Raw genomic sequence first — 27647 nt, 5'->3', positions numbered from 1 at the left:
TTCCTTCCTTCCTTCCTTCCTTCCTTCCTTCCTTCCTTCCTTCCTTCTTTCTTTTTGTAGCAGTTCTTTCAGGGACAGGAGGATGAAGGGTATGTTCATGGCAGGAGAGGGGGTGGTATCACCTTTACCTCTATGGGAGTTTATGGTGTCATGTGCAATAGTAATGAATGGCTAGCAAGTTTTAAGTGTCTGAGGCCACATTTGAACTCAAGTCCTTCTGACTCCAGGGCTGGTGCTCTATTTACGGCACTATCTAGCCACCCCAACAATTCTGATCTTAGGTAAAGTAAAAATATATCTAATTAAAAGAGATAAGGAAGGAAATTATATCTTGCTAAAGTTATCATAGAAAATGAAGCAATATCATTACTAAACATATATATGGCATACTATCCAAATTCTTAATGGAGAAACTAATTGAGTTAAAGGAAGAAATAGACAGGAAAACTGTACTACTTGGGGACCTCAAATGAACTCTCTTCCAACTCAACAAATCCACACAAGAAATAAACAAGAAAGAAAGTAAATATTGGTAAATAGAATTTTAGAAAAGTTAGATATAATAGAACTTTGGAAAAGACTGAATGGGAATAGAAAGGAATATACATTTTTTCAGCAGCACATAGCACCTACACAAAAACTGACCATGTATTATGTCAAAATCAAATGTATAAAGGCAGAAATATTAAATATATTCTTTTCAGATAATAATGCAATAAAAGTTGCATTCAACAAGGGACAATGGTAAGAGATATCATAAATTAATTGGAAGTTACATAACCTAATTTTAAACAATAAGCTGTATGAATCCCATTTGTTTATAATGGATATTCTTTGTAATCACTTGTTATAATCTTTAGCTAGCATTTGAGTTAGTGTTTTTCTATCCATATTCACTAACAAAATTGGTCTATATTTTCTTTCTTTGTTCTTATTTTTCCTGGTTTAGATATCAATATCATATTTAGTTCATAAAAGGAATTTGGTAGAACCCATCATTGCCTATTATTCCAAATGAGTTATTCAATATAAGAATTAGATTATCTTTAAATATTTGAAAAAATTCACTTGGAAATCCATCTGCTCCAGGTGTGGTTTTTTTTTTTCCCTTAGGAGGCTCTGTTTATGTGTTTAATTTCTTTTTCTAAAATAGGTCTATTTAGATATTCTATTTCCTCTTCTGCTAATCTGGGCAGTTTGAATTTTTGTTAATATTTTTCCATTTTATTTAAGTTGTTAAGTTTATTGGCATATAATTGTGCAAAATAACTCCATAATTGCTTTGATTTCATCTCCTTTGATGGTATATTCACCTGCTTGATTTTTGATAATGGTAATTTGATTTTCTTCTCTCCTTTAAAAAATCATATTAACCGATGTTTTTATTTTATTTTATTTTTTGGTAATATCAACTCCTATTCTTATTTGTTAATTCAATGGTTTTCTTAAATTCAATTTTCTTCATTTCATCTTTATTTATTTATTTTTGAATTTCCAATTTGGTAATAAATTGGGGACTTAAAAATTTTTGTTCTTTTTCTAGTTTTTTTTTTAACTGCATACCAACTCATTGGCATTGATATGATAATATCCCCACTAAGGGCTTCTCCCTTACCTTTTTTTGAACTAATGAAATAATAAATAAGTTTAGTAGCTAGTTTTATGGGAAAAAAATAGATAAGCCATTGGTTAATTTGATTAAAAAGAAAGGAGAAAACCACATACCCAATATAAAAAAGAAAATTAAAAGGATGAAATTACCACCAATGAAGAACAAATTAAAGCATTCATTAGGACATATTTTTTCCAATATGTGCCAATAAGTCTGACAATCTGAATGCAATTGATGAATATTTACAAAAAACATAAATTGTACAAATTAACAGCTCAGAAAATAGAATGTCTAAATAATCTCATATTGGAAAACCAAATTGAAAAAGTCATTAATGAACTCTCTAAGAAAAAATGCCATGGCCAGATGGGTTCACAAGTGAATCCTATCAAATATTTAAAGGGCAATTAATCCCAATACTATGTAAACTATTTGGGAAAATAGACAAAGAAGTCCTATCAAAATTCTTTTATTATACAAATAAGGTGCTGATACCTAAGCCAATAGGAGCTAAAACAGAGAATGAAAATTATAAATCAATTTCCTTAATGAATATTGATGTAAACACTTTGAACAAAATTCTATCAAAGTGATCACAGCAATATATCACAGGGATTAGTACACTATGACCAGGTGGGATTTATACTAGGAATGAAGGGTTGGTTCAATATTAGGAAAACTATCAACACAATTGACCATATCACTGATAAAACCAACAGAAATGATTTCATTATCTCAATAGATTCTGAAAAGGTTCCTGACAAAATACAGCACTAGTTCTTATTGAAACACTAAGAGAGCATGGGGATAAATGCAGTGTTCCTTAAAATGATGAGCAACATCTATCTTAGACCATCAGGAAGCATAATCTGTAATGGGAAGAAGGTTGAATTTTTCCCACTAAAATAAGGGATGAAGCAAGGATGTTCATTATCACCACTGTTATTCAAAATAGTACTAGAAATGTTAGCTGTGGCAATAAGAGGGAAAAAAAAAGAAATTGAAGGAATTAGAATAGGCAATGAAAAAACAAAACTATCACCCTTTCCAGATGATATGATGGTATGCTTAGGAAACCCTAGAGAACCCCTTAAAAACTATTTGAGATAATTAACAACTTTAGCAAAGTTTGCTGGATATAAAATAAACCCACATAAATAATCCACAATCCTTTATCTGACCAACAAAGTCCAGCAGCAAGCAATAGAGAAATTCCATTTAAAATAATTGCAAACTATTGCTTATATAGTTTATTATATATAAATTATATATATATATATATATTGCTTATATAATTTAAGTTATTTTTTAATTTTAAATTTATAAAATTTAAGTTTATATAATATAAGATACTTGGAGTCTATCTGCGAAGACAAACCCAGGAACTATATGAATGCAACTACAAATTATGTTTTCACACAAATAAAGTCATATCTAAACAATTGTAAAAATATAGATTGCTCATGTAGGCTGAGACAATATAATAAAAATTATAATTTTTTCTCAACCTAATTCATTTATTCAGTGTCATACCAATCAAAATACTGAAAAATATTTTATAGAGCTAGTAAAAATGACAATATTCATCTGGAAGAACAAAAGGTCAAGAATATCAAGGGAATTATCAAAAAAAATACAAAAGAAGTTGGCATAGCAATACTAGATCTCAAACCATATTAGAAAGTAATAATCATGATCTCATACCAGTTAAGAAATAAAGTGATGGGTCAGTGGAATAGATTAAGTATACAAGACAAAGTATTCAATGACCATAGTGACCTAGTGTTTGATAAAACCCCAATCCCCAACATTTGGGAAAAGAACTCATTATCTGACAAAAATGCTGGAAAAACTGGAATACCATAGGACATAAACTAGGTATAGTACAACTTTTCACATCATATGCCAAGATAAGATCAAAATGGGTACATGATTTAGACACAAAGGATGACCCCATAAGCAAGTTAGAAAACAAGCTATAGTCTACCTGTCAGATCCATGGGGAAGGGAAGAATTCATGATCCAATAAGAGGAAGAGCATTACATAAGCAACTATGGATTTTGTCGTGTAATTGGATTGAAACCACTGTTCTCCCATACTCCCACATACTTCTATCATGTGCATATTCTAAAGATGTATTACACTCATAGTTTGTCAAGACAACAGATGATGATGATGATGATGATGATGATGATGATGATGATGATGATGAAGATGATGAAGATGTAATAGGGGGACATCTTTTTGGAGCATTGCCCAGGAAAAAGAAGGTCAAGATTGGTTTCATTTCAACTGTTCCCTGCCTCTTTGCAAATATTATAACAGAAGTTTTAGAAACTGCTATGAAAATAAGAGTCATAGAAAAAAGAAAACTTGATGGTGGGTGGTAGAGACATATGCTGACTGTTCTTAAGTATTTCAGGAGATGATGTAGAAAAGAGGGATGAAATCTGCACCACTAGATTTCTGGAAACAAAAATGTGGAACATCACATAACTGATAGAGAGATGTAGAATAAATGTTCAAATAAGGAAAACAATACAGAACCATATTCCCCATCATGCAGAACTATTCTAAAGGGAAATGAGATGTCTGAGTATAGGCACCCTAGAAGTTTAAGTAAAGGCTCAATGAAAACTGTAAAGCAAACTTTCTTTTATATAGATGTTGAACTTGACAGTCTCTGAAATCATTCTGAAAAGCTTTAGGATTCTATGATTTCCCTCAAGAAGCAGGGTATCATGTTACTGTACAATAATAAGTATCTATGCCCTACTAAGTGTCTGGGATTTGAACTCATGTCTTCCTGACTCCAGGTCCAGAGCTCTATACACTTTGCCTGCTTGCTGCCATCCTAAAATCAAAATTTGATGGGATTTCAAAAGCTTCATGCAGTCTATATAGAAAGGCCATATTGGAATCCACAACAGCTTGCTCCAATGACTGTAACTAATTCTATAAACATGACTGTTATTGTCTTTTAAAATGAGCCTTAAAAGACAGCTATAGTGATCCATGTCCACCAATGTGTCATGCTTCAAAATTGGGTGCTGGGGCTAATAAAAGTTTAATGATTCATCCAGGATTGCACAGTTACAAAATATCTGAAATGGAATTTGAATTCAGTTCTTCCTGATGTAGAGGTCAGCATTCTATTCATTTTACCAAATTAAATCTTTATATAAACTACTTGAGCATTGGCTACCTTATCTCTAAAGCGAGGGAACTGAATTAGTTGAGCTCCAAGGTCCTTTCCCAGCTCTATATCCTATCACCAGAACACTGGGTCCCTGACCCTGTTTCAGTCCATTCTTGATACCACTGCCAAGAAAGTTTTCTGGTGTTCCACTATGGTCACATGACTCCTCTACTTGAAAAAAAAACCTAATTTTTATAATTATCATTAATTATATCTCAGTTGTGGAATTAAACATAATTTTATCCTTGCTCTGGCATTCAAGGGTCTCCACAATATGTCTCCAATCTATATATCTGGATTTATCTGACAGGCTTTCTCCTCACATAATTCCATGCTCCTGCCAACCTGTGCTCATCCATCCAACCATTCTCATTCCATCTTTTCACCTAATTTTTATTTTGTATATATCTACCCAGGCACAAATTTGTCTTCATCAAGAGAATACAAGCTCTTTGAAGGTGGCAATTTTGCCTTTTTATTTACAGTGCTTAGGATACTTCCAGAGATATCAAAGACTATTAATAAATACTTGTCAATTGACTTATTTATCTATTTCTGTGTTTCTTCCCAGCTCATCTCTTATAATTAGAAAGGACTCCCCTTATCTTTGTCTGTTAAAGCCCCTTTCTACCTTCAAAATTCATCTTGGATGACATCCACTGTCCAGGATTCCCTAGTGTTCCTGAATGAAAGTGAAGAGTCGCTCCCTCCAACATTTCCTCATATACCTTGTCTATCCTTTGCTATGATGATATTTAAATATTTATATAGAATTTAAAGATATGCACAATGTTTTCCCCAGTAAAAACCTTATGGGGTAGACAACTTAATTAATTATTACTCAAATTGTACAGAGGAAGAAACTGAATGACCACAGAAGACTCAATACCATTTGTGGACTTCTCCCTCATTAGGACGTAAGACAGAAGCTACATATCACAAATGCCTTGCATCTAATAAATGCACCCTAAGAAACATATGTGGATTTGAAATTTAAAAAATGGATAACATAGGAAATAAATTTGTTTACCTAGGGATTTCATGGAAAATAAACTCTGATTTTATATGAATGTATGTTTTTTTATTTTGTTCATTCTAGAAAAAGTAATAACTACAGTCATACTATGTCATGGAATTTCTTTATGATGATGGGAGTCATTGAATGTTGACCTACTTCTAGGGAGACTCTTTGTGACATTTTCATAGAAGGCAAAAGGATGATCTTTAGAGGGGGGATCAAATTTCTCAACATTTGGGACAAACTCTAAGAGGGCTCAGAGGGGAATCAGTCGAAGTTGAAGTATTTTTATGATAAAGTCTAACCTGCATGCATTTCTGGAGTAAAAACCTAAAAAATCAAATATCTAGCTATGCATCATCTCTTATTTATCTCTCTACAATTTATCTCCCATATTGTTGTTATTCAGTCATGACCAACTCTTCAAGACACCATTTAGGGTTTTCTTGGCAAAATTTCTGGAGTGATTTGCCATTTCCTTCTACAGCTCATTTTACAGATAAGGAAACTGAGGCAAAAAGGAGACTTGACCATAGTTGCACAGCCAGTAAATACCTGAGACCATATTTGAACTCAGAAAGATGAGTCTCAGGCTCAGCTCTCTCTGCTCTATGCCACCAGATGCATGTCTATCATATATCTATGATTTGGCCATATATATCTACCTCTGATATATCTATATATCCATTTATATATCCTGTATCAAGTGTTTATCAGGTGCCTATTGTCTATCATCTCTCTGTGTCTATCTATCTATCTCCTCTTTTTTATCTGAACATAATTTTGTTTTCAATATTGTGTTTTGTCAAATCTGTCATTTATTAAGAAGTACTCTTATTTCGGAGCCACAGGAACTGGGGTTAAATGTTGGCTCCGTCATTGATAATCCCCACAACTGGGCTAAGTGACTTCATCTCTACAGGTGCTCAGTTGTTCTCTTCTCTGCACAACGAGAGGGTTGGAATAGCTGCCCTGTAAAATCAGAGATCTGCTCTGACCGGGCAGTTAGTTATACCTTTTATTTTGACTCCAGAGAGGTAATACAACTTTTATTGCAACTGATCAGTAATTGTAACATCCTCAGATGAAATTGATTATTTTATTCTGACAATAATACTGGAGGAAAAATCTAGCATAGCAACTAACTCTCGTCAATTCTTCCTTGGTTATATATGTTCACTCCCTACATCACAGGAGGCAGGTGGACACTTTTTCTCAAATAGAATTATACCCTTTTCTAAAATTCATTTTGTTTTTTCTCTTTCTACTTAAAAAAAAGCATTACTCTTTGGAAGTCTAAGTAAATAGCTTAAATTCCTGTTCTGAGTGAGCAAAAAATTTTATAATAAAAGGATAGGTCAGAATTTCCATTCTTTTTACAGACTAACGTAAACACTGCAGTGTGTGTGTGTGTGTGTGTCTGTGTGTGTGTGTGTGTGTGTGTGTGTGTAGTGGGGGAGCAAAACATGGGTACTGGAAAAATATAAGCTTTGGTTCAACAAAAATCTAAGTTGATATTCTCCAATGGCCAAAAGGACAAACTAATATTCAAGAATGAGGGCACGATTTTCCAAGAAATTCACATTTCTTAAAACAATTTGTAAGAACAATTTACGAGAATTGAATTGTTCATTGTGCATTTTCTTTCTTCTGTCCAACTTTTAACTGTCCTTGTCTGGCCTGGTCAAACTGTCTCTGGGATATTGCATTCATCTCTGAGTCCTCTATCTCAAGGACACTGATGTACATGAGAATGACCAGAGGAGGGTAAGCTGTTGTTGAGCCATTCTCCAGTCAAATGTGACACTTCGCGACTCTATTTGGTGTCCTCCGGGCAAAGATACAGGAGAAGTTTGCCATTTCCTCCTCCAGCTCATTTTATAGATGAGGAAACTGTGGCAAACAGGGTGAAGTGACTTGTCCAGGGTCACATGGTTGGAAAGTGTCTGAGGCCAGATTGGAACATAGGAAGATGAATATTTCTGACTCCAGACCCTGAGTTCTAAAAACTGCACCATCTGACTGGCCCCCCTGAGAATGGTAAACAGGATGATAAAGGAGCTTGGGTTCATGGAAAATGAGGAGCCACTGAAGAACATGGGGGTGCTGAGCTTGGAGAAGAGAATACTTATGGGGATTATTGTAGTTATTTTCTAGCTATTAAAGGGGTTTCGTGTGGGAGAGGTAGGAGACTTTGCTTAGTCCTGGAGATCAGAACTAGAAATGATGAATGGATATCACAAAGAAAAGATGAAATGCTGGTAAAGAAAGGTTTCCTCTCAATCAAAGCTGCCCCAAAAGCATTCATGAAGGTCTTCCGGCCAAGGCCTGAGGGCATCCTCGCTCACATATGAGCTAGATGGCTACTAATGAAGGTCCCATCCAATGCTGAGAACCTACTGTTCTCTGACTAGGTTTCCTCATTGACTCAATGTGATATAAAGTTCATTGTTCAGAAGTTGGCATGTTTTAAAATACTGGAACACTGAAACATGTATTCAAAGTTCTAAATCCAATCTAAAATCATCTACCAATCACCAGCTACAACTAGAAGGGATTTTTTTTAAACAGGCAAATACAAGTTTAATTTATAAAGAAAATTAAAGGAAAATGAAAAAGTAATTGTAATTGAATCTATATAAATCAAGTTCTACAATGTCATGGTAAACGTTTAAGTTGGCATCATTTGGGAGACTCTTTATTATATAACTATCCATTATGTAATGTAATTATGTAAATTCACAAAAGCTCCCCATCCAGGAAGGCATACAATGGAACTGAGAATGGGAGCTCCCAACCTGGAGATCCTGGATTCCTACAATGTCTTCAGAGAAGCTTGCAGGTTCACCTGATTTACCCCCACCCACAAGGGCAAGTGTCATTGATTTCATCCTTTCCCCATCCAGAACAAAGTGCACAGCCAGTGGTTTGGCCACAAATCCAGGATCTTGAAGATCATACCTATAGCCTGTTCATTAGTTCCCCTGCTAGGTTGGCCCAGCACTCAAACATTCCAAAGGAGTGCCCTATTTTTTTTCTTTAACAGTGAAGAAAACAAGGAAATTAAGAATATTTATAGAAAAAAAATAACCAATGTGGATCACAAATAAGAGAGCTATTCAGTGGGTTGGTTATTCCTCTGATCTGCTTTACCCCCTCTTTTTTGCTCCTTTTTAAAAGGGTGGGCCCTGATAAAGGCTGGGGAGAGGGATACATTTGACAATACAAGTAAAACTTGAAAACATTATAACATTCAAAAAGCAAAAACTAAAGTGATACTTAGAGTAACCAGTCATGATCGATAAAGACAAGTGGCACTTGGAAAATGGAAACTATTTTTTGCAGTTGTTTTCAGACAACAGGATCACAGTAATACAAGCTTCTCTGATGTTCATCCTCACAGCCATCATTTTCAAATACTTCGGCTAATAATTAAGGAATATACACAACAGATGCATATACGCATAGATGTGTGCACGTATATACATATATTTTCATACATTTATAAATAAAATCACCCCATAAATCTTTGGTAATATGAGAGGAAGTCACTAGTTGCTGGTGGGATCAGGAGAAGCTCAGATGGAATCATGCCGGTGGATCATTTGGAAAGGCAGTGTGTCACTTGTCACTGCTGTTGCTGTTACAGCTACATGCTTTTCCAAAAAACTGTCCCAATGTTTTTGGGTGCATTGATGATGCCAGCTCAACACATCTGGAATCGGGGAAATACTTCAAAGCCTCGTGTAGATTTATGGATGAAACTTTAAAAAAAGCATTTTTTTGCCTGGGGTCTTCTGGAGCACCTTTTGCCCCAGTTTCTAATAAGTTTGTTCCCGCCACAAGTCCCATGCTTTTCATGGTCTGTGCCCTTCTTTTCATGCTGTTCCCTAGGTGGAAGCCCCCCTCTTCCATCTCTGCCTACAGGAATCATCCCTGACCTTCTAGGCTGAGTTGAAAGGCTGCATTCTGTAGGAAACCTCCCTTGATGTTCTTTATCCTGCTCCCCAGGCAGACATGCCCTCCATTCCTGCAGACTCCTTTAACTTTTTGTTCGTATGCCCTTGTGTTCTTGTACTCTATTCTTGTGTGTCTCATCTGTCCCACTAGACTCAAAGAATCACTGATTTAAAGCTGGAAGAGAGATGACTCTGTGATTCTATAAATCTAAATTAAAAGCTCCTTGAGGACAGTGGTAGAGTATTGCTTAGCTTTATATATGTCCCAGAACCCATCAGGGTTGCCTTGCATGCAGTATTTGCTCACCAAATTTACATAAAACTGAATGTTCTAGTTTGGGAAAACAAAAGAAATTCAACACAAACCAATGAACATGGGCAGTCCTGCTTAGCAGCAGCTGTTATTTGTACATGGGAAATCTCTATCTTCTGGATATTTGGAAATGTGGCGCATCTGAGAATTGAACCACGTTAAGGATGAAAGAATGGCTTTGAATTCATGTTTAATAACTACTCCGATGTTTCATAAGGCTCAAAGTACAGTTCCAAGTGTTCAAAGAATTTGCTTCTTAAAAAAAAAAACAAGTTCTGTCAACTAAACAAGCCGGTGGTAGAAACAGGGGCCAGATCTACAGGAGAGATTGTCACAAATGTATGAACTGTCCATGAGGAAGGAGGCACAAGCTAGATGAGCTGAAATCCCCCAGCTCTGGCTGTTTGCCCCTGGAAACAAAAGACATCAGAGTAAGACTAGGAGGTGAGAAAACAGTGGGATCATGGGATTTTAGGGCCATAAATCTGAAGGTGTCAAGAACCTTAGAAGTCCCCTCATTTTTTAAATGAGAACAAGGGGCCCAAAGATGCTAAGTGATTTGCCAAATGTCATCAGCTATGGTCATAGACTGTCATTGAACACAGGGCTTTTGGACCCCGGCTATGCTGCTCTACATCCTACTGCAAGGAATGGAGAATCACTTACTACTGGCAGGTTTGACATAGCTATCTATAGTCTCACCCTGCACATCTTCTGCTTTCCCTGCTTTAAACCCCCTTCTAATTTGGCTTCCAATCTCATCATTCAATTGAAACTGCTCTCTTCAAAGCCATCAGTGATCTCTCAGTTGTCAAATCCAATCACTTTTTTTCATTCTATACCCTTCTTGACCTTATGTAGCACTGAACACTTAACTACATATTCCAATGGATGTACCTACTACCTACGCTGTCCTTTCTGTTTACATGACCGTGTTCACATTTGGTTCTTCTCCTACCCATCTGACCATTCTTCCTCCGTCTCCTTTGCCAAATGATTAGTCATATCCCAGTGGCTAACCACAGGTGTACTTGACTGCTCTGTTCTCTGCTGTTTCTTTTCTTTCTCTGTGGTCTATTAGTGAACTCATTAGCTCCCACTGGTTTAATGAACATCCCTATGCTCATGACTCATAGTTTTATACAGGCAGTACAAATCTCTCTTGACCTACAGTGGCTACATCAAAAACTGCCTACTACAAATTCCAGACAGGATATCCTGTAGGCATTTCAAATTCAACATGTATAAACTGACAACCACCTTTCTGCCAAAATCTACCCTTCTTCACATTTCCCCTCTTTTTGTTGAGTAGAATAATGTCCTTTTAGTCAGCCAGTTATCCAGCCTCAGAGTCCTGCTTGATTCCTGTCTCTCCCTTACTCAATCTATTCAACCTATTGCTGCCATATTGGTGCTCCCTGCACACATTTCTTGATACATACGGCCACAGGTCTAACCCTTGTCATATCTTGCCTCACCTGTTATAACAGCTGCTTAATGGTACACTCCCCTTCAAATCTCCACTCCCTTCATTCAATTCTCCAGCCAGTTGTGATGTTGGTTAAGCATGTGTCTGACCATGTCACTCTCAGGCTCAATAATTTTCAGTGTTACCCTAATTCCTCCAGCATCAATCGCAAAAGTCCTTTGTTTGGCATTTCAAACCTTTCAAACTTCCTTTCTAGGCTTCTCATGAATCACTCCTCCTCACAGACTGATTTCTAGCCACATTGGCCTTCTGACTGTTCCTGTAACATTGCATATTATATCTCTTCTGCCCGGGCTTTTGTAAAGTAGAACTCTATCCTTAAACTCCTTCTTTGTGACTGATTCTTAGAATACCTTGTTTCCTTCAAGGACCTTTTGTGTGGGGCATTGCTGGTTCACCACAAACACTAGTGTTCCCTCACATGACCCTGGATTTCTTGTGTCTGTATTTTGTCTATACTTCTATGTGCACCTGCTGCCACCTCAAAGAGACTATAAGCTCCTTGAGGGTAGGGGCTGCTTCATTTTTTTAAATTTATATTCCCCTATACCTTGCACAGTAAGAGACACATAACAAGTACTTAATAAGTATACCTCAGGCCATTGTCTGATTGGTTCTTTCTAAATCTTCATTTTCCATTTGAAGAAGTCACATGAGTGGGGAGGACAACTCAAATGTAATGGGACTTTTGTTGAGTACCTACTATGTTCAGAGCACTGTGAGAGATACGGTGATAAAAAACCAAAATCTAAGGTCTCTTTCTTGTGGTGAAGGGTTGGAGAGGGACATTGGAACAGATAAAGAAATCTTTCCTTTGATGAGGGAATAAACACCCACAGATCAGGAAGACCTGTGGTGGGAGGGGCCACCAGAACTGAGTCTCAAAAAAGGCAGGCATTCTAAGGGGCATTTTGGGATGAAGAGTGAGAGCATTCCAGACACAGGAGAAAGGCTATTGAAAGCAAATTAGGAGGAAGGTGAAATGCAGAGTCTGTGGAAGAACCCATTGTACAATTGGGTTGAAAGGCAATGTGCTCTCAGGAAGGCAGTGGGGTGGGATCTTTTCCTCTACAGCGCACCCAGATGAAAAGAGTCTGGGAGGGCCAGGAAGGGATAAGGGATCCAGGGGAAGAATAAGGAATGTTAAAGGATCTGATGTCATGTTCAAACACTTTTTTATCAATATCACATACTTCGATTCACATTTAAAGAAGATACTTCAAATGTCTCAGTTATAATTGTGGCCTGAACAGAAGGGAGAAGGTACTAGGCCACATCAGTGTGTTAATAGCTCTGGAGGTTTTATAATCTACAGAGACAAGATGGCCTTAGATAATAAATGCTCATTGAAAATAAGTGAAAATGGGGGCGGCCAGGTAGCACAGCGAGTAAGAGCACTGGCTCCAGTGTTGAGAAGACCTGGAGATCGAATCCCGGGCTCAGACACTTAGCACCCACCCAGAAACACCTGGCCGTGTAACCTTGAGCAAGTTACTTAACCCCAATTGCTTAAAAAAAAAAGAAAATAAGTGAAAATGAGGGGCATTGAAACATTTCTAAGAAATATGGTTTTAAAATTCATTTCTTACTTGGAAATGAAATGCACATCTTTGCCCGTATTTTTTCGTATAGAAACCAACTTAATATTTGGTTATCCTGGCCAATAATGAATTCTCTCATTTTCCCTAAAAAGTGGAGAACAGTCGTTGCTTTGAGTGGGCAATGCTCTTTTCAAATATTCAACTTTTTAACGTAAACGGTCCCAAGTAGGACAAGATGCCATCAAGTTGCATTTGCCACCTGCTGCCCATACCCTGCAAAGTAGATAACCAGCTTTAAAAAGGGGTAGCCAGACAAATAAGCAATGTGACAATGGCCATTAATTTTACATGGTAAGAATAGGGTTAGATTATGTGCACTGTGGTCACTGGGTGACCAAAAGAGTTTCTCAGTGTCAGAAATTGAAGTGGGAAGCCTTAGCAATGCACAAAATTGTCCGTGACTCAGCTCTAGATTTGAAGAGGGAGCACAGAAATTGAGAACACATAAGGACCTGGCTATTGGATCTACATACTTGGTTAAAGAGACATTATACTGATTCATTGACCCCAGCGGGAATGGTCTATTTACATGGTGACATGCAAGGCCTTCGTAATCTCTAAACTGTGGGGCTTGGAATAGACTTAAGGCCCCCTCCAGCTCAAATTTTATCATCTTAAGTCAGTGAATAGTATTCCTGAACACATGCCAACCTTATGTAATACATGTAGACTGCCAAAAAGCTCAGCTACAGTCATTTTCTGATCTGAAAATGAAAAGAGAGGGGTGGCTTTGATGAACTCTAAAGCCATTTCTATTAAAGCTATGATCTTATGATTTGACTACCCTGTCCGTTTTAATATAAGAGGGTCAATACTCTGATGTCACACTGTGACCTGGAATGACCCCGGGCTCCCACACAATGCCACACTGTGACCTGGAGGTGACCTCAGGCTCCCACACAATCAGAGCATGAATTCTGATGAATCATATAAACCTAGATTTTCTTCATTAGGATCATAGGATCACAGAGGTAGAGGGCCCTCTGTGGATGCTAGTCCAATCTACTAATTTGAAATGTAAAGAGACTGAGGTCCAGGATGAGTGACTTGTCAACTGCCACAAATATAGTAAGCATCAGAGGGAAGATTTGAACTTATGGAATTTGATTCTTGAATCAGTATTATAATCCATTAATCCACAGATTTTAAAATGCTATTGACTAAAGACCAGCCTAGATCATTTTGGGGGAAGGCTCATCACCAGATTGGAAAGAGGGTGATATAATTTTCAACTATATTCTATTTTAATTATATACATACACACATATGTGTATATACACACTCACATCCATGATATGGACTTAGGTCCATCTGTCTCCTAAGTGGTAGAAATGTTGAGACCTGGGTGAGTAGAACATGTACCGATACCAACACAATGCTTGAGGTGTAGAAGTGGGGGATGAAGGGAGTTGAGCCATCAAGGTTAAATGGCTTATCTAAGGCTGATCAGTCAGTAACAGGTCTGGTACTACAGCAAATACCTTTATGTGGCCTGCTCAGATAAACCAATAATCTGTGTGAACCCAGGGGTTAATATGCTTTCTAATTAGTCTTCCTGAGATAACAAGAAGTTTCTATTAGCCAGGGAGAGATGAGAGAAGCTCTTGTATTCCAGGAATATCATCAAGGTTGTAAATGCATGTTCCTAAGTGTGTAATGGAGTCATATTGATTTTTCTTACATTACTACAAATATTAAGCATGTGATATGGGTAAGTCTCGTTAGTCCTCCTGGCTAAATGGGGAAGCTCCAAGACATTTAAGCAGAAAGGACATTAAAGAAGGCCTTAGCAGACTAAAGTGAAATCACAAATTTCAGCGCCCACACAAAGCGTTCCATTATGACTTCGATTTTCAAAATCCTTCACATCAAGCCCGTGGGAAGTGATTTCCTCTAAAAGTATATAAAACAATTCTAATCAAGCCCTAGTTCCTGAAATGAGATAAACCTCCTAAAACATGCCATCCTCATTAAAGTTGCCTTCAATTTCTTTGATAAAACATGAAGATAATCTTTTTTAAAAAATGGATTTCACTTAACTTGATTAAAAAAACAGCTCTGGAGCTAAGGAAAATGTTAAGTGCTCATTTTTCGATAAATACTGATTGGACTTTGCTTATTGGGCATGAACCTAGAACCAGGACATCCTGGGTTCCAGTCCCAAATGAGAGACCCGTGAACTGCCCTCATTTTGATTCTAAATCACTTGATATCCCAGAAATAATTTCCTTCCTTTGTCAAAGGGGTGAGTTTGGTCCAACTGTCAAAAATTTTCCTCTAGTTCTAAACCACTCATTAACATTATTAACAAGCATAGAGCTCAATCTGCAGAACCTCAGCCTCTTCGGAATCTGCCTCTGACACATTACTCTTCATTACTCTGGACAGATAATCTCTAATTCTTCGGGATACATTTCCCTCCAGTCAGATAAGAAGCTTGGAGTCGATCACATGAGACTCTACATTCCTTAGTCTCTGGTGACCTCCCTTGGAAATACTCAGTTTTAGAGGTGTGAAGCTCAGATTGAGTTAGTACAAATGTTCAATGGAAAATAAACCTTCTTACCCAAGATATCTCCATTGAAAACTTCATCTACTTAAAAAAAGAACAATCAACAAGGGAAGATTTTCTTGATGAAAGAACACCACCACCAGAGCTTTTCTGACTCAAGTCAACATTACCAATTCCGCAGGCAAACATTCAGTGACATTCCTGACAGGGTGACTAGATGAAGTGACAGGAGGATAATGAACAGGAAAAACAGAACTAAGATCTTTCCGTTTACCTGATGGGGAGATATGTCTCCAAGAAATGGAAGGCTCTGGTTTCCCAGTTGCCAGGCAAGTAAGGGTGACATTGGTTCCTTCATTGACAGTCATGTCAGTTGAGATGTCATATATCTTCGGAGGAACTGAAATGGCAAAACATGCAATGGTAAGGAAAAAAGAAAGCAAATGAAACCAAAAAGGTCAGATTACATCAGGCCACAAATGATTAATTCCCTAGAGTCATTTAATCAGACTAAAGGAGATGAATGCCTTATGGCCTGTAGTCATCAGCTGGCAGCCAGATTCCCCAAGCTCCCCATCCATTCTGCAACAGAATAACCACAGGCACAATCCTGAGTGGAACAGGTAATGGCTAGGAAAGCACGAGCATTTCTCAAACTAATTATTCTTACTAGAAAACAAAATTGGGTTATTGTGCCTGCATTGTTGGGCACTAATACAGTGAGGCTTTTTGGAGGGGGGAAATGTAGGGCAATTGGGGTTAAGTGACTTGCCCAAGGTCATACAGCTAGTAAGTGGTAAGTGTTTGAGGCTGGATTTGAACTCAGGTCCTCCTGACTGCAGGGCCGATTCTGTATTCACTGTACCACCTAGTTGCCCCTCCACTAGACATTTTGAGCCACCAAATTCTAGCATCTGAAAAATGGAAGAGGTGCAATGGATAATTCCAAGAGTTCCTTCTATCTCTTAAGAACTGCCTCCTGCCCTCCCAGCACAAAAAATGGTAACATGCATATATAAATATATACATACAATATATGTGTGCACACAAGTGTGTATATATGTACACTGTGCATGTGCCTATATGTGTATATGTGTGTATGTGTGTGTATGTAAGATGAACAGTATGACAGTAGAGTCTTGCTTTACATGGGACTAGAAGGAGCTCTGCATTACAGTGGAGAGAGTCCTCAATGGGGAGTCTAGAAGAACTAAGTTCAAATCCTGTTTCACACAATACTTACTTATGTGAACATGGGAAAATCAATTAACTTCTCTCAGCCTCAGTTTCCCCATCTATAAAATGTGGCATATAATAATTCCTACTACATAGTAAGTACTCATTAAATGTTTATTGACTGATTTATCACCCAATTCACAGGATTGTTGTGAAGATCAAATCAGATAATATACATAAAGAACTTTAAAATATTAAAATGATGCAGAAATGTCAACTATAATTATACTTATAATAATAAAAATATAATAATTATACTTATAATTGAATATGCCACACAAAATATGCTTATTATTATTTTATTATTAATACTCTTATTATATTGTGATACAAGATATATAAGTCCCCTTGGCTAAAGGCCAAGGCAGGCTTATCTTGTTTTTAATGTTTTGTTTGCTCATATGTTTATTTAGTCATCTATCTTCTGTGTATCTATTTAATTTTTTTTTTGAAGACTTTTTTGAAGACTCCTTATCTAATCCTAGCTGGAAGTACACATCAGCCACTCATGGTCATCTCGGTACTAATCAGGGGAGAAATTTTAACCTTTTTTTTCTGAACTGGGATCCATAGGTATTATGGTTCCTCTCCCCCCTCTACAAGAGGCTCACCTATTAGTCATTAACAATGCAGACACTCAATCAATTTTAACCCCACTGTAGCTCAAAACCACCAAATAAAGACTTCAGGAGCAGGTATCACAGACCTATGCCACCATGCCTGACTCAGGCCTTCTTCGATAGAATCTTGATTGATAAGAATTTTTTCACTGAAGTCTCCATCTATTATTTATTATAATATCTATTTTTTATTTCATGACTTATTCTAAATTATTAATAATGATGACAAAAATTTCTTATAACTTTGAAAAATTATTTTACACAGTGCCTTCACAATACCCTTTTCAGTTGCATGTGGGAGTATAGTTATGCTCATAATTCAAATGAAGACACAGAGGACTTGTCCATGGCCATACAACCAGGGACTGCTGGAGCCATGATTCACCCCAAGTCTCTCCTGATTTCCACCCACTATTCTTACTATCATATCACATTGACTCTTGACAAATAGAATCAAGGTTCTAGTCGATGCCTAATAATCCAGGTCATTACTAGAGAATGTCATGCGTGGTATGCCTAATGACCTGTCCTGGTCCTGTGGTCTCTTGAGAGAGAAAAAAATGGCTGTCATAATTGTGCTAAAACCCTGCAGTGATTGGATGCCAAGAAAACTGTCAATAACTATAGCTTAAATTTTCACTTCTATTTTTCTGGTAATAAAAAAAATGATTTACAAAATATTTAGGATGGTTGATTATGGCTACAAAATATTTGATTCTACATAACTAATGCTTTAACTGTAGCAAATATTTCCCATTAAGAATAGGCCATTATGCCTGTTTTCTAATTACATACTTAAATTGATATTTATGATTTATTATCTTAAGTCTTTCATTGAGCTCCCTTTCTAAGACAGAGGATCAAAATTAGCCATCCCAAACCAAAGACTATTTCTGTCTTCACTGAAAGAGACAGCAGGAGAAAGACATTTGATTACTCTGGAATGAAATCTCGTAGTAAGACAGACAGGGCAGAAAATAGGCATCACTTCAGTGTGACTTCAGGAGGTATATAAGGGGAATCAATTTGCAACGCCAAAAATAAAGAGATTTTACATACTGGGCAGATTGGAGACAGTAAACTGTGATATATATTAATGACCAGCATAAAATAAGGATGCTCAAAATAATATGGTGCTCTCCCCTCTTAAAAATAGTAGTAAAGAGAAACACTTTGCATCCTGTTCCCATTTTCCCTGAGCACTCTAGGAGTATTCTGTGTTTGGTGTGCCACTAATCTTCAGGTCTAGTTTTGTTCATCAGTGAGAAATGTTGGAGGCACATCTGGCCATGAGATTCTATTTTTGAAGCTATTTTTCAACCAAACTCTCTACTTTCTGGCACACTTCTCTCCCAGCAGAGGTCTTTGAGCAAATGCTGGGTGACAGCTTGCTGAGGTTCCCATAAAAGTGATTCCTTTTTAGGGATGAATTATATTGGCAAGCCCTGAAGATGTTTCTAATGGTGAAAATCTAGTATTCTGAAACTGTTGAAAAATTCTCTAAGTTCCTTTGGACACACTCCTTTATTTTGAAGATGTTGATAAGATGATTCCTAAGCCTTACCACTGGGCTCTCACTGTCTTAAAGAATTCAGGTCAGACTCTAAAGTTAACATTCACTTGAAAAACTAGGGGATGAGCAATGATTTGGAGGTCCAGATGTTTCACAAGGTCACATTTGGTCAATTTCCTCCCCCCCAGGGTCTCATCAATTCGACACATTTAATGAAAACTGGTAAATATTTTCTAAATACATGCTATGAACAAGGCAATGTGTTGGGTAATTTTGATACAAGGGTGAAAAACAAAATAGTCCTTGTCTTCAAGGAGTTTCCATTCCACTGGGGGCATACATCATGCCCATTTTACAGAAGAGAAAACTGATGGTGATTTGCACGTCATTGCCCAGATGCATGTGTTGGGGTGGGATCTGAACTCATGCCTCTCCTAAGTTTAGCACTCTTCCTAGGACATGGCTCTGCTTTTTCAGACACGTGCAAAGATCGGCTTTGGAGAAAGGGAAGCTCCATCTGCTCTTGCTGCTGTTTCTACTTGTGCACCACCTGGGAGACAACAGACATCCATGTGCCCCCAGAACTCAGCCAAATCGCATGCACACTAGCTCGTGCAGTAAGGAAGAAATGGTGGGCTAGTGCGTTTTCAAGCTGGTGCTATTTAAAGTTTTCCTTTTTAAGTTCATTCCCATTATAGATTTCTTAAACTCAACAAACCAGCTTGTGAGGTGCGAGATTTGAGAGGGAGAAGTAGCTGTGACTATTTTTTTTTCCTTTAATGGCATATGTTTTGGGAAGCGGGAATCTAATAAAGAGAAGATCTGAAAAGCCGCCAGTAGGTCTGGAGAAGGAAAGGCAATTATTTGCTTTGCTGGTGAATTTGCTTCCAGTGAACAGGCCATGCAGGTCTTCATGTACTGATTCTGAACTAACAGGAATCGTATCTCCCCAGTCTGTCTCCTCGGAACAGAACATTGCCAAGGCTTACAAAGGCCCAAAGAAAAGGGGCAATTTCAAATGTGATGTCAGTACCACCTGAAAGTGCCAATAAACTAATAACTGTCCAGTTCCCTGAGATGTGCAGAGAACTGTGGCTCGTGTCATTGACAGTACACCATTCCATTTCAATTCAATAAGTCAATCAGTCAATCAACACTTAACAAATCCCTATGATGTGCCTTACACTGAGGACACAAAAAGAGGCAAAGAATAGCCCCTGCCCTCAGGTAACTTACCATCTGATAGGGGAGTCAGCAAGGAGAAGGACGCATCTACAACAAGCTATAGACTGGACACACAGTGGATCAGGAAGAAACCCAAAGGCTTCCCATAAAAGGCGGGTTTTAATTGAGAGTTAAAGGAAATACTAAGTATTCCACAGACAATGATAACTACCATGTTTCCCCAACAATAAGACCTATCCTGAAAATAAGCCCTCCCCTTACTGTGTAAGATTCCTCTAAAATAAGCCCTCCCCTGAAAATAAGCCCTCTGGTGTTTTTCTGTCCAAAAAAATTAATAAGACAGTGTCTTATTATCGGGGAAACATGGTAATGTGAGAACGTGTGAATGAAACACGGGACAGCCTCCGCTAAGCGGTAACTTACACTTTGACAGGGGGTGAGTCAACAGATAAAAAGACACAAAGAAAGTAGGAAACTGACCACTGTCGATGCTATCATGGAGGTTTCATAGGGCTGGTCCATCAGTACATGGATTTTGGCAGACACTAAGTTTGCACAACTAGCTGAATTCAGCATTGAAATGGAGAAGAATAGGTGTGAATGCCTCTGGGAAAATGACCCTGTGGTTCTCCCTAAAACAAAGGTGTATCTTTTTTTTTTGCTTTTTTTGAGGGCAATTGGGGTTAAGTGACTTTCCCAAGGTCACATGGCTAGTTTTTGTGTTAAGAGTCTGAGGACGTATTGAAACCCAGGTTGTCTCCTGACTCCAGGGCCGGTGCTTTATAATGGTCTATCTTTTTACTAATGATATTCTTCCAAGGATGCTATATGACTATAACATGGAATATCACAGACTTTGAAATTAAGGTTGAGTCCACCCAAATAGCTGTGAAGATGCAAATACCTGAAATGAGTAGAATACAACAAATTACCAATCAGTAATTAAACAAAAAAGGGTGGCATGTCTTCAGAGACATGTGCAATGGGAAAAGAAGTTTGATCAGTAACATGATGAGACAGGAATAACTGAAGAATAGCTTAGGTGTTTCCAATCACAAGCAAGAGAAGGAAAGAAGATCCCAAGAATGTGTGGACTGACCCGTAGTAATGATTTATGGGAGGATTTAGATAAAAGTCATGTAGGCTGATAGGGTGGAGATGGGTTGCTGCCCATACAAGTGAAGGTGGAACCCACATAACATATCCTTTGAAGTACTTAAGAATGAAAATGAAAATTGAGATAGCATGGAATAAGGTATTTTCTATTTGTTTTCCCTAGATTTTAGGTATCCTCCAATGTACTGTTTCTCCCTGTAGGACCACAGGGTCTCCCAGCATGCTCCAAGACACCTTTCCTGATATTATGTCTATTTTCTGACTAATCTTCAATTGTTTCATTCTGTTGGCTTCTCCCCTTCTCTTTACAAACATTTCCATAGCCCACCCATCTTCCAAATCCCCTACTTGGCCCATGCTCCTGTATCTCTCCTCCCTTTGTAGATACATTCATTGAGAAGGACTGGTGCCTCTGTCTTCTTTCCTTTCATTGTCTTCTTAGCTCTTTGTGGTATAACTTTTGGCCTCATCCTTTAATGATCAAAGTTGCTGCTCTTGTTTTACTTGCCCCATCTGCTGGCTCTTTCTCAGTTCTCCTCTTCTTCAGCAGCTCCAAGACCCTGCTCTGGCCTAATACTCTTCATCTGCCTGATCGCTCTTTTGTTGTCTCCTTTGTCGTGTCTTCAGACACATCTCACTCCCTAATCGGGGGGATCTCCCAGGACTCTTCTCTTCTCACTCTCAACCATATATATTGGAAGCTCAGTTTCCATGGATTCAATTGTCATTGATATAGATGAGTTTCAGTTCTACTTGTCCAGGCAGAAACTCTCTTTTGACCTCTAGTCTTGCATCTCCAATTGACCATTTTACATGTCAAATGGGACATCACATAAACATCTTAATCTTCACATGCCCTCAAACTAAGTTCCTTTTCTGTCCCCTCCATGCCTTCCCTTCTTCCCATTTTTTCTATTAATACAAACCATCCTTCCAGTCACACAGGATTGAAACTGAGGCATCATTTTTGATTCCTCATCTACTCACACTCTTGATCCACATCAGTTTTAAAGTCTATTTGTTTCTACCTTTTAATAGTTCTCACATATGCCCTCTTCTCTAAAGGCACATATGCCTAGAGACAATTCAGCGGACCTTGAATCAGGAAGACCTTAGATCTGAAATCAGACACCTTTTAGTTGTGTGACTCTGGGCAAGTCACTTAACTTCTGTCTATTTCAGTTTTCTCAACTGTAAAATGCAGGTAGTAATAGCACCTACCTCCCAGGGCAGTTGTAAGATCGTGTGAGATATCTTAAAGTGTTTAACATGGCATCTGGTAGATATGGTGCTTAATAAATGCTAGCTCCCTTCCCTTTCCTCTCTTCAGACACTGCAACTGCCCTGCTACAAACTTGTTATTTCGTGCCTGTGCTATTGGGATTGTCTACTGCTGTCTCTCTGCCTCATATCTCCCCAATTCAACATGTCCTCCATTGGGCGGTCACATTGATTGTTCTAAAGAGCAGATGGGACCATGTCATCTTCCTCATGCATAGACTCCAGTGTCTCCCTAGAACATCCAGGATCAAAGAGGAAACCCTCAGCCTGGCATCTGAAGCCCTTTATACCTTGTCCTCTTCCTACCTTGCCAGCCCTTTGAAAATGCTGCTTCCTCAACCTACTCTGGGATCCGGTGATCCTGGTTCTCAAGTTGCTCAATCTCTGGACCACAAGTGTTTTCTCTGACTGTCCCAGGCCTGGAAAGTTTTCTCTCCTCTTCTTGGCCTCTTGACTTACATGGTTTCCTTCAAGTCTCAGTTAAAGTCTCATCTTCTGCAGGCAGTTTTTTTCCAGTCCTCCTTCATCTCCGCACAATGTCATTCATTGATTTAGCTTGTCTGTATCTTGTTGGCACAAAGTCATTTTCATGTCGTTTCCATATTTGATTGGGAGCTCCTTCAGGGCAGGGTATGCCTTCTTCTTTTCTTTGCATCCCAATGCTTAGCTGCCCTCCTGGCTCAGACTGACTCCGCCTGTAGAATGGGATCTCCTTGAAGGAAGGGTCTACTTCATTTTGGTTTTGTTCTGGGGCCAAGGACAGTGCCCAGCCCCTACCTAGTAAGATGTTAATCAATACTTGCTCATTAATGGAAGTGTTCGGTTCAGAGAAGAAATTCAAGAAAGGTTAGAAAAGTGAGTATCTTAGTTTGAAGAGTCTCTCAATCCCAGGTATTTATCTACATAGCTTCCCGGGGTTAAGTAACTTGCTCAAGTTTACATGGCCAGTTATTTCTGGGTGTGGCGCTAAGTATCTGAGCCTGGATTCGATCCCCAGGTCATCCCGACACTGGGGCCGGTGCTCTTACTCGCTGAGCCACCTGGTGTAAGGGTTATGGGATTTAAAGATCTTCCATGCCCCATTGGACGTGCTGACGTAGCAGGAAGGGGCGGAGCAAGAGAAAGCGAAAGCCAGAGAAAGCGAAAGCCAATCTGGCGTTCCTGCGGTGGCTGGTGGTGGTGGCCACGGTGGCGGCAGCAGCAGAGGCAGTGGCAGCGCAAAGCCCTTTTTGAGTTAGGACTGCTAAGGACTTTCTGCTAAGGACTCCTGCTGAGGGCTGCCAGGGGCCGCAGTTGCTGGGAGCACGCTTCCAGGACGCTGGGTGGTTGCTGTGCGTGGGGAGAGGAGGACCTTTGCCTGAGGTAGCCTGTTCTGTTTTAAAGGCTTGAAAATGTGGGTGCTTTCTACTTTATCTACCTGTGCCAATGTCATAACTACTCTGATGGCTTTCACTTTCTGGTTTTGGGATTCAGTCTTTTGGTATCTTAATAAATTTTCTAGTTTATTTCCCCATATGGCAAGCATGATGTATTTTGTGATGGATAATTATATCAGCATATTTGTAATCTCTACAGGCATTGTGAATATGGCATTGCTGATACACCTGGCCACACCTAAGCAATTGGGGTTAAGTAACTTGTTCAAGGTTACACAGCCAGGTGTTTCTGGGTGGGTGCTAAGTATCTGAGCCCGGATTAGATCCCCAGGTCATCCTGCCACTGGAGCTGGTGCTCTTACTCGCTGTGCTACCTGGCCGCCCCGTCCTGAGTGACTTCTTAACATGAACCAGTTTCTGGACCATGCTCTTACAAATGCTGTTTTTTTTTTTCTAGTCAGATAGTCTCAGAGGGGGAAAAAGAAATATAAGATGAGAAAAATAATGATATTTTGGTCATAAGCTTATTTAAAATCGATGTATGTTATTTACCAAGAAGATAAAGATATTACTTACCATCTCATTTAAAGATTTTACTTACAAAAGGATGAAAGCTTTCAAGATAACTGTAACAAATGCCTATATGTGGATTTTTAAAAGTGTTTGTATTGCTACAGTATGGCATTCAGACATTCACACCCTTGGGGATAATAATACTGAATTACATGTTTGTTGTTCATCTACCGATGCAAATTGTGTAAGTAAAATGCAGAAAAATGATTGCCATGACACAATAATAGGGAGTCCCTAAATAATGCAGCAGAATTGGAGAAATTAAAGATTTCAATCTGAATTAGAGAAAGTTATTCTTTTAGTGAGATTCTTAACTGATGGTAGAGTCAATCTGAAGTCAAAATCCATAATTAATTGGTGTGCGGAATAGATCATAAAATCCCAGAGGCCATCCCAACACTAGAGTTTGTAAATGGAGCTTAAGTTGACATTGGAATAAGAGAAGTTTTACAATATTCATAGTTCTTTTGACAAAACTACTTTTGAAAATGAGCTTGGGTTTGGAGTTCTCCATCACTGAACTACTCTGGGTATATTTTATTCTATAATTTGCACATTGAGCTTTATTCTTTAGAAGATGTTTTTACATATGTATTGATCAATCAATAAACATTTAAGTGACTAATAAGGGCATCCAGGTGACACAGTGGATAGAGTGCTTGGCCTGATGTCAGGAAAATTTAACTTTCTGAGTTGAAATCTGATTTCAGATATTTACCATCTGTGTGACTCTGGGCAAATCACTTCACCCTGTTTCCCTCAGTTTCCTCATCTGTAAAATGAGCTGGAGAAGGAAATGGTAAACCACTCCAGTTTCTTTGCCAAGAAAACTCCAAACAGGGTCATGAAGAAGAAGACATGATTGATAAACAACTCAACCAGTGCCTAGTATGTATGAGTCATAGTGCTATCTGCCAGGGACACAAGTACACAACTAAGCAGTGTTGTGAAGAGAATAAGAGTGAGACTGAGACCTGGGTTGAAGGTAAATTTAGGTGTGGATTTATTGATCAAGCATGCAACTGACTGGAGTATACACTCAAATCAGGCAGCCCCGAATAGGGGTGCATACAGTGCTTTTAAAGGCAAAAACCACAGTTGGGGAGGGGAGCTAGTATAAGCAATGACATAGAGAAGCCAAGAACAGCCATTGGTTAGATGTATAGCTCAGGGCTAATTTAGGAATCATGGCACAAGGGTAGAAGGGTGTGACCTTTGTTGTGACATGGGGTCCCTCCTAGAACAGGGTGGAGGGTACAGGGTGGAGGGCACTGGGGTAGTGGAATTCCAAGAACAGTTTGGGTCATAGAACAGGCCAGGGTCATGTTCTGGGTGAAGGGTGTGGGAGACCCTGCTTGGTCAGCGTTCTGAATACAGACCTTGCTTGGTCAGCATCCCAGAACAAGGTGGTCTCTTACAGATAGACTTGCCCCATGATCTCTTCACAGACTTGTACCATGACCCTTGTACAAAATACTGCTTCAAGGCTTACTGATTTAGGGAAGTACTAATTCAGGGAAAGATAAGGGGCAGGGGACTATGCTTGGGTGATTCCCTTTTATGCAGGGCTACACCTTTAAGCTGTTACAAGTGGTTACAGGGTTTAGGATAGAGACAAAGACAAATATAAAGGGGCTTAATGGTGGGCTTCAAATCAGGTGGCATGTGATTTGGGTTAGGGTACAACAGCAGTCCTTAATGCTACATAAAGAACTCACTCTTTATATGATAAGATAGCACATAATCCCTTCTCTCCCCCCCCACAAAAAAAACCCAAAACACCAAGCAATAAATTCCATATAATTTTAGTAACGAAAGCTTAACAGCTGGGGGGTGAAAGGATTCAAACTGACTTGTGTAGAATAAGGCTTTGAGGCTAAACAGTGAAGGAAATAAGGCATTATAAGAAGTGGTGATCGATTGGGCCAGTGATCTCTCCAATATCTATGTGTGGATTGTCCACAAAGTTTACCTGCTATCCTGGGTCCTCCTTTTCCTGTTCCTTTACTACCTCTTAAGCATCCCATCTCTGTCAACTATCTGTCAGCTTTGTATCAGAGAAGATAGTCAATTTAGTGAAATAAAGATGTATTCACAAGATAAATATGATTTTCAAGAATCCCACTGGAACTCTCCAAATTAAAAAAAAATAAATGCTTTGATTATTGTCTATTTGAAATCACAGCCCATCATTATCAATGACCATTTTAAGTGAAATCATAGAATATAAGAGTCAGAAGAAATTCCCACAGTCACTTAGTTCAATTTATGTTTGAAACAGAAAACCTCTCCATACAATATTTCTCATTGGTGTTCGTTCCCTTTCCCCTTCAAAGTATACCAGTGATAAGAATGTCATTGACTTTCTCTTCAAAGAGCAGTCATTGACTCCTCTGAAAGGAGTCAGTCAATAAATAGTGTTGGTGAAAGCTTTAATAAGTGCCTACTATGTGTCAGTCACTGTCTTCAGTGAAGAAGGAGCCCAGTTAAATTTTTTGTATAGCTCCAATTGATTAAGAAATATCTCCTTGTTTTGAAGCAAAATGTAGTCCCTTATGAATTGCACCCATAGGATCTGGTTCATCCTTGAGGTCAAAGGGTAGTTTCAATGCTTTTCCACGTGCAAACCCATCACCTATACTACAATAGCTATGTTGTTCTCTCTTCATCTAGCAACTGAACATCACTGCTCTCTTCAACCAATTGTCATACTGTTTGAATTTCTTTAAGATCCCTGGTTTCCTCCTTTGGATTGATGTTAGCTTGTCAATGGTCTTCCTAAAGAACAGAACACCAAACTAAAAACAGTGCTCCAGATGTGGTCTGAGTGATGCAAGACCAAATGTTACTAACTCCTCCTTCAACATCGACTGTATTCAACAATCAACATAATCCAGGATCGCATTTAGTGGTCTTTGCTGTTTTCATGTTGGGACCTGCAGTAGGCTTCTCTGACATCCATGGACACTATACTAAAGCTCCTAGGTGTTATTTGGAAGGCAGACAGACCTGTGATTTCCTTAGCATTGTGAACTTCTGGAAT

The 27647-nt window shown here is 38.5% G+C and overlaps 1 protein-coding gene across 1 annotated transcript in view; it reads right to left on the bottom strand.

The window, feature by feature from the left end:
- LOC138165236 (neuronal growth regulator 1) overlaps window positions 1-27647 on the bottom strand; it is a 1124289-nt gene that overhangs the window by 438924 nt on the left and 657718 nt on the right. Inside the window, exon 3 of the mRNA XM_069093354.1 lies at window positions 15979-16104. Coding sequence (XP_068949455.1) covers window positions 15979-16104 — 126 coding nt within the window. The remainder of the gene's footprint in view (window positions 1-15978; window positions 16105-27647) is intronic.

Source organism: Petaurus breviceps, unplaced genomic scaffold, assembly GCF_028583685.1.
Source record: "Petaurus breviceps papuanus isolate PSGF00001 unplaced genomic scaffold, PetGlider_PUasm1.0 208, whole genome shotgun sequence".
NCBI lineage: Eukaryota > Metazoa > Chordata > Mammalia > Diprotodontia > Petauridae > Petaurus > Petaurus breviceps.
The sequence above is the reverse complement of the archived record's forward strand: the minus strand, read 5'-3'. Positions and strand labels throughout refer to the sequence as shown.